This window comes from Cynoglossus semilaevis, chromosome 3 (genome assembly GCF_000523025.1).
Source record: "Cynoglossus semilaevis isolate Cse_v1.0 chromosome 3, Cse_v1.0, whole genome shotgun sequence".
Lineage (NCBI taxonomy): Eukaryota > Metazoa > Chordata > Actinopteri > Pleuronectiformes > Cynoglossidae > Cynoglossus > Cynoglossus semilaevis.
Window position 1 is genome coordinate 15,968,482 of NC_024309.1, and position 8,211 is coordinate 15,976,692.

General features: G+C 47.5%; 2 protein-coding genes across 2 annotated transcripts in view; both read right to left on the reverse strand.

Annotated features, from left to right (window-relative positions):
* LOC103377547 (disco-interacting protein 2 homolog C-like) overlaps positions 1-7,237 on the reverse strand; it is a 15,998-nt gene extending 8,761 nt beyond the window's left edge. Inside the window, exons 1-3 of the mRNA XM_025054443.1 lie at positions 7,124-7,237; positions 5,416-6,833; positions 33-104 (exon numbers count right to left, since the gene is read on the reverse strand). Of these exons, the coding sequence (XP_024910211.1) occupies positions 33-104; positions 5,416-5,914 (571 nt within the window). The 5' untranslated portion in view covers positions 5,915-6,833; positions 7,124-7,237. The remainder of the gene's footprint in view (positions 1-32; positions 105-5,415; positions 6,834-7,123) is intronic.
* A 241-nt stretch (positions 7,238-7,478) lies between these two features.
* LOC103377506 (uncharacterized) overlaps positions 7,479-8,211 on the reverse strand; it is a 6,959-nt gene continuing 6,226 nt past the window's right edge. Inside the window, exons 14-15 of the mRNA XM_008308344.3 lie at positions 7,780-7,849; positions 7,479-7,625 (exon numbers count right to left, since the gene is read on the reverse strand). Coding sequence (XP_008306566.2) covers positions 7,503-7,625; positions 7,780-7,849 — 193 coding nt within the window. The 3' untranslated portion in view covers positions 7,479-7,502. The remainder of the gene's footprint in view (positions 7,626-7,779; positions 7,850-8,211) is intronic.

Genomic DNA, 8,211 nt, shown 5'->3' on the forward strand with positions numbered 1-8,211 from the left:
CATGTGGGCGGGGTCAGAGGTTGCTAAATTACCTCCAGCGTGTGGAACATATGCCCTGATCAGCTTGGACCTCTTCTTCTCATAACCCTTCTGAGTGATGTCCCCTGTAAACAGATAAAGATAAATAGAGTGTGAGAGCCAACCACAGGGGCGGGGCACCAGGGGGGGACACCTGCTGGTCTGTAAGATTTTTTATTATTTTTTTAATCCTTCCTCTCAATATTAGACGAAAAGTTAGTCCAACGATAATATGATCTGTTCAAGTCAAGAGTTAGTAGTTAGGAGTTAGTAGTTAGGAGTTAGTAGTTAGGAGTTAGTAGTTAGGAGTTAGTCAGATGTTTATTTCCTACAGTCCAGGGGCAAACATCTGGTCAACATCAATGAGAGGTCATAAAAAGGTCATCGTTTCATAAATAAGAAAAAAAAATGTTTTCGTTATAAAAGTAACAGTTATTTCTTATCACTATTGGTGGAAAAAATGTCCACATTGGTTTCCTGGATTTCGGCCGAGACCTCCGTGGGTTTGAAACTGATTTTTAATGAATATTTGTCCTGTGTTTTCATGTATATTTCTCTGTGTACTGTGTACTAGTTCACGAGTGGTAAAACTGCTTCAGTCCTGTCACGGAGCTGTTTCCAGGAGTCCTGTTAGCTGTTAGCATGTTAGCTAGAGTCAACACTTCTGTTGGAACCCTGTGGAAACAGCCTGCAGTCAGACTGCAGTGGCTGTCATCTACCACATGGTGCCACTACGTTACTCCCTGGTCGTCGTCAGTACCAGACGCTGCAGCGTCGCAGCTGGTACTAATGAAGCTCTTCTCAGCGCTAATGCACCGTCTATTCTAAAAACTCCCCCGTCAGGAGCTGAAAGACTGTTGGCCAGCTGTGACGTCTGACACCAGAGGAAGTCCTGGAGTATTTTTAGCTCTGGAAGTAAAAGGTAACGGAGCAGCTCCCAGAGAAGGAGCTCTTAGTCTTTAATGACACTTGGATTCATCGATCCACGTTCTCTCTTCACAAACACTGGAAGAGTTTAGAGCTGGAGCCAGTAGAGACGCTTCAACTCCGCTGGTTAGGAGTTACTCAGTTACTTAGTTACTTAGTTAATGACCGGATCATCCAGGTGAAAAGTTTCAAAAATTTCTGGTTTAATGTGGACTGGGCTACAACGTTTGTCTGGACCAGGACTGTTGAAGCTAACGTTGGCTCTGGTGTCTGTACCAGGACTGTTGAAGCTAACGTTAGCTCTGGTGTCTGTCCCAGGACTGTTGTAGCTAACGTTAGCTCTGGTGTCTGTACCAGGGCTGTTGTAGCTAACGTTAGCTCTGGTGTCTGTCCCAGGACTGTTGTAGCTAACGTTAGCGCTGGTGTCTGGACCAGGGAACTCCCCTGGTCCAGCTTTAACTGTGGCTCCGTGTGAACGTAAACAACAGAATGAGGAGAATCAGTGGTTTCTAATCTGACCGTGGACACAGCTGGGCTCAATCTGCACATCTGGGAGAGTGTGTGTGTGTGTGTGTCTTCTCTCAGATTAACCAGGCATAAAAACTGCATCCTTTCCCCCCCCCCCATCACACACACACACACACACACGTGCCCCACCAGCTCTGTCTGAAGGGAGTCGACGCCATCTTCCACTCACGGTGCAGCAGAGCAGGGAGGGAGTTGCCTAGCAACGCTTTTCAAGGAGAGAAGGCCTGATGCGGCGGCCATCTTGGATTTGAAGCTGCAGTTGTCACGATACCTGCTGCCAGTGTGTGTGTGTGTGTGTGTGTGTGTGTGTGTGTGTTTCCTCCCTGACTCTCAGCTCACACAGAATCGATGACTGTTGATTTACAGACTGGAGTTTTTCAGCAGCAACAGAAAAACAAATCACTTCACCAGCTTCCTTCCTTCCTCACTCCTTCCTTCCTCACTCCTTCCTTCCTCACTCCTTCCTTCCTCACTCCTTCCTTCCTCACTCCTTCCCTACTTTTCATCCTCTGAATCCTTTGTTCTTACTTCCCTTCCTTTCTTCCCTCCTTGTCTATTCCTCCTCTCTTTCCTCGTCAGTGTTTCCATATTTCCTTCCTCACTTCCTGTCTGAGTTGTTTCTTTTCCCACTTTTCCTTCTGTTCTTCCTCCCAACATTATTAACCCAAACCTTCCTTCTCTCCTTCCCTGTTTCCTCCTCTTCTGTCTGACATTTTGTTTTCTCCACAATCACATCATCATTAAAACCAGCCTCCAGTCCACCTACAAACACACACCATGGAAACCAGATCTACCTCCAGCAGAAACACACACTCACACACACACACACACACACACAGAGTGAGGTGTGCGTCATGCAGTGGGACCTGGGGCTGTCACGCTCACATGCAGAGACATGTGTGTACGGACCTCCGATCGTCCACTGGTTCTGACTGCCCCCCCCCCTGACCCCCCCCCACACACACACACACACACACACACTGTCTGAGGATGCAGGTGTCTCGTCGGTCGGTGCGGCAGATAGAAACAGACGGCACGGTGTCCCAGTGGGTCGTCAGAACGTGGTCAGAACCAGGTTCTCCTACAGTCAGATTCTGGCTCCGTCCCAGTTCCCGCTCTGCTGCCGCTGACGGCTTCATCTGGTGAAGCCGAAGCAGCCAATCAGAGTGGCCAAACTCACCACCTGTTGTGGCCAACTGTGTGGACCACGACAGCTGGACACCGCGCGGCCCTAAAGATAGTCCAGAACTTCAGACTCATCGTCGATTCAACAAACGGACCATAATCCAGAGGGCGCGGCGACATGACTTCCTGACCACGTAAGGGCCGCAGCCCACGACCTGAGACACAGCTAAGGATCTGCAACAGCATCAGATCAGTCTACACTCCTGCAGACGGATCCACCGCTAACCAGAGGTGGTATCTGAAGCTGGAGGATCCACCGCTAACCAGAGGTGGTATCTTAAGCTGGAGGTGACCTGTGACCTTAGCTTTTTTTGCTTTGACATTTCTAAACTCCCTCCATCCCATCGTCAAGTTTAGTTTGAATCACACAGTTAAACCGTTTCTAAAGAAAGTTCTACAAAAGCTTAACAAAAAAACCCAAATCTTTCATCTGTCCAGAGGAGGCAGCATTTCATGGATTGACATTGACTTAAATGAGATGTAAACAGGTGTCAGCGTTAGTGCAGACTCCAGTTCCACTTCCACTGCTCCAATAATCGATACAAACACTTTCAGACAGATTGTCACAGAGTGGACAGAAGAGGCAGCCAATCACAGGGGAGCTGGGACGGATAAAGGTCGCTCAAACTCTGAAGCCGACATCTGTATCCAGTGATGCGCTGTGTCTATGGAGAACTGGAAGTGGACCAACCAGAACCGACCGTTTCTGACTGACTGAACAATGACGACGCCTTTCATTGACGCAGTTGGACTTTTGGACCTGAACCTCAACTTCAAAGACTCATGACTCACGTCTGAACACGGACTCGAGGATTCAGATTCTAAAGATTTAACCACGACTTCTTTAGTCATGATGTAAAAAAACCAACCAAACTTCCTGTCCTCCTGTCAACAGTCTTAAAATACCTCCCGCCCACTGGCCCCGCCCACAGCTAACGTCTGCTCCGCGGCCTCACTGGAGGAATGATTGACAGCTGCTGTGTTTTCAGAACACACCAACGCTCTACCAGCTGTCCACGGCAGGTTCTGCTCAGTCTTCATGTCAGAACCTTCATCTGTGCCACTTCAAACATGAATGAGTGTCTGGAAGGAACCGGGGACAGAGAACCGTTTACTGACACGCGGCCGTTGGCAGGACACGCCCCTCATGATCCACTGAGCTTCACCAACGTTCAAAAAGCCAAGGAAAAGACTTCAAAATAAAGTACAAGCCAGCCTTTAGGTGGCAGTAATGCACCTGCAGTTCATTTGACAGGAAGTGAAGATGAAACTGATGCGTTAAAGTCCAGGACAAAATGGGGTTTAATGGACGGAGAGTTTGGGTTTGATCACAGAGTCTTCACATCTCTGCAGTTTTGGGTTTGATCACAGAGTCTTCACATGTCTGCAGTTCTACAGCTGAGTCTACAGGTGAGTCTACAGCTGAGTCTACAGCTGAGTCTACAGGATCACCTCCATGTAGACCACCTTACTGTGAGCACAGACACCAGCGTTAGCTACAACAGTCCTGGTACAGACACCAACATGGTTCAGGTTCAGCCGTTCCCACTGAAGAAGAAGGAGCAGCGACAGTAAAACTGTGGAGCAGAGTCTGTGACGTGTCAGTTCAGGTGGACCAGGTGGACCAGGTGGACCAGGTGGACGTGGTCCACACCAGAACAACAGTCTTAAATGAACTGAACCTGTCTCTACATTCAGTCTGCAGCGTCCTCAAACTGGCACTTGACCCTCGTGTTGGAACTTCACTTCACTCTGGTCCAGAGGGACGACTGAGAACAACGTCCTGTCAACTCTACCCTCACCCCCTCACCCTCCTCACCCTCCTCACCCCCCTCCCTGACAGCCTTCTAGGCCAGGCCTGTATAAATAAAACATGTCCATTATATGAGGAGCGACTGCTGCTGTCTTAGAGGGACTGGCACCACACCAGGAAGGATCTCTGGGATTCACATTCAACGGCCTACAGACAACGTCCGTCTGTGTCTGTGTCTGTGTCTGTCTGTCTGTCTGTCTGTGTTCTGTTATACAGGCCTTGCATCGCAATGTTCCCCGCACACACATATACACAGGTCCAACCTCAACAGGACTTTCTATTAAAATAAAAACCAGCCAATAACTTTAACCGTGATAACAGGCTGGTGTTGACCAGCTGTAACACTAACCTGGTCATTAACTAACCCACACCTTACCACGGAACACGGTGTGAATACTAAGACCAAGTCGGACCCGAGCCGCAGACTGAGGCTCTGCTTCAGCAGGGACTCAGGTCCTCACAAGGCCCGTGTTTATGTCGGTCCTCATTAGCCACTAAAAAACACGCAGTGACACACGCAGGTATGAACATGTCAACATCTCAAGGTCAAACAGCCCAGAGTTTTAGGTACAAAACACCCGTGAAAACATCCGCACGAACGTGTTTTTTACGGGTTATAAAAAAAAAAAACAGTGAAGCGCAGCGGAGACAAAAGAGCACAGGCCGAGTCCCGCAGTGTGTCCCCCCGCTCGGTCCTCATCCCTTGCCGGCCTCAGTCAGCAGCCCAGGCCGGTCCCTGACAAACATCTGGAGGAGGAGGAGCAGAAGGAGCAGCAGCAGCAGGAGGAGGAGGAGGAGGAGGGAGAGGGGCGCAGGAATGAACGGCCAGATTCCGTTAGTAGTAACGGAAGGTGATGGTTAAAATGATGGTGATGGTTATGAGATAAGGAGGGAAAAAACAGGATGAGAAAGAAGGAGAAGCAGGAGGAGAAGGAGGCTCTTACCCTCTGACAGCTCCAGCTCCAGCTCTGCCAGCCGGGCTCGGATCTCCAGCGGGATCGGCGACGCCTCTCGGTCCGCCATTCGGATACGAAAACACCTCCTTCCTCCTCCACCACTACCACCTCCTCCTCCTCCCCCTCTTCCGCGGTGTTTAAAACTGCTTCTCCCGCTGCTCCTAAGCGGAGGTGCGGGTAAAACGCTGGAGACGTCGAGGCAGAACAAAGAGGAAAGTGTCGGAGCTCGGTGAGCAGTTAACGGGGCTCCGCCATGTCGAGCTCCGGCTCCGTGGGTCGATGAAGAGAACGTCGAGCTCCTGCGGCGCAGCTCTCGTTGGTCGGCGGCTGTTTTTGCTGCTGCTGCTGGTGATGATGATGATGGTGTTGGTGGAGGCGCTGATAGTGATGATGGTGATGAGGCTCCACCGCCGTTTGCTGCTGCTACAGTCACGTGACTCTGCTGAGGTTGAAGGGAGGAGAACGGCTGTAGCGCAGCTCCGCTCATCACCGATAGGAGGCGCCGCAGAAACGGAGGCCACACCTTTGGTGGAGTGAACGGGTGCGACTGGGACCACGTGACCACACCTGAGTCTTCACGCAAAACAAGCACCGTTTATCCGCCGCCATTTCTAAATGTGTCTATAATAAACACGAAGGTCCGATAAATGTGACATTTAAACACCGTCGACTCGTTAATGCCCTGAGTTTGACTCGTGTTGAACGTGTTGTTTTACCTGACACTGATGTTTCACGTTAATGTTTCCGTAAACAGTAACGGTACAGCAGCAGCTAGCTCTAAGATGTGGCGGCCATATTGGATTATCATGACATCAAACACTGAGGAGCTTCGTGTTCCACTGACATCAAGAAGTTCTTCTCACAGCTCAGACAACAACGGTGGAGTGAGGGCTGAGCAACGAAAAAACAAACATTAGATGGCGCTAAAACACACACAAACTGTACATTTAAACTTTTGGCTTTCAATTCAAAGATATTTTACTGATTTGTTTTTTAAATATAAAATGTGATGTGTTCATTTAAGTGTTTAAAACTAACACACACACACACACAGCGTGCGGTCATTTGTCTGTGTGATACTGATGATAATAATTAACTGTATTTCATTAGTTTTATTAAGGCAGTTCATTACGGCTGCAAATGTCCAACAATCAAATCACCCTCGATGTAAATAAACGGCAGTCAAAGGCAGAAGAAAACCGAGTCTCTGGTGCCGTCTGCTGGCCTTACCCTGGAACTACAAGCATCGTGGCACTGATTCGAATCCATGTTTTAAACGTCATTAAGAATTTAAAATGATGACGTCAGGAAGTCTAAATCAAACCTCACCTGTGTTCTGTCTGGATACCCACACATCAGACTTCACTCTCCTCTCCTCTCAGGGACTTCTTTACTCTCCTTAACTCCTGTGGACAGTTTGTACAGAGAACATACATATGCACAATCATTCACATTAAAAAACATTTAGTTTTTAACAAGAGACAAATCTGACAAATAAGACAATCAAGAAATCAGTTCAGAATTGAAACTTTTAGTCAACAGGCGTCTAAAGAAATAAGTTTGTGATTTTTGTTTATTATTATTGAGCAGCTGATGATGTCAAAGGTTAGACATTGACATTTTATCAGTGACTCAAACTGACCACAGGAGGCAGCAGTGGACCTGCAGGTCCTAATGTTCTTGGTGGACTTATTACCAGTAGGAGGCAGCGCTGTCCCTGGTCCACTGTATCCTCTCTGCTGCTGGTCCCAATAATGTGTCTGTTTGTCATACAATCACTCATGAAAAGTGAATAAATAATAACTTTTTTAATGCAGCATCTGTAACAAAAAGAGTCATGCACATTAAAGTGATCCACTGTTTTGGACACATTTAAAAAAAAAAAAAATCAAATCAAATCTGAAAAAAAAAACAATGAAGTTGGAGCTGTGCTCAACAACCTCTGAAAATTAAATAAAAGAAACAAATACTGTGTAAAATAAAGTGGTTAGAACATAAGATGAACAGGTTCAGTCTGTAAAACAGGAAGTGTGGTCCTCTGATCTTCGTCTAATCTGGTCTGGTCCGTGGCGTACTCAGGTGGTCATGATGACATCACCTGCGGGGGGGGCACGATCAGCAGACGACCCTGACTCCACCGGTGAAGAACATGAAGACGTCTTCTGGCAGATCTGGGCGTAGCTCAGCTTTTTGACCTCCTGACCAATCAGAGCAGAGCAGAGTGGGTACGTGTCATTTGCTGGTATAACCAATGAGTGGAGATCATCAGTTCTACGAAGGTCAACCTCCACCTTCACACAGAAGGTTGAGGGTTAGACTCCAGAGTCCACGTAGAAGACAGAGAGTTCTTACCAGGTTTGGTGTCTGTGTCAGTGGAACAGCTTGGACTTCACTGCTGTTTCCTGTAGACTGTGTCACATCCCTGAGGAGAGCAGCACGCACACACACGCACACACACACACACACACACACACACACCTGACCATGAAGATCCGTCTCCTTCTCTTATTTTGTCCATTTTCCTAATAATATATAATGTTTTCTTAATTATTATTTTATATGATCAATATATTTATTTATATCTATGTTTTGATGTTTGTTGTAGATGAAGAGACTTTTATTTAATTAATTATATGTATATTTCTGAGGGGCTGGATCAAATGAATTGGTCTTTTAGTTATTTTTAATGGAACAAATGTAATCAAGATTAGATGCTGTTACTGCTGCTGTTGCTGCTGTTGTTGCTGTTACTGCTGCTGCTGCTGTTACTGTTACTGGTGCTGG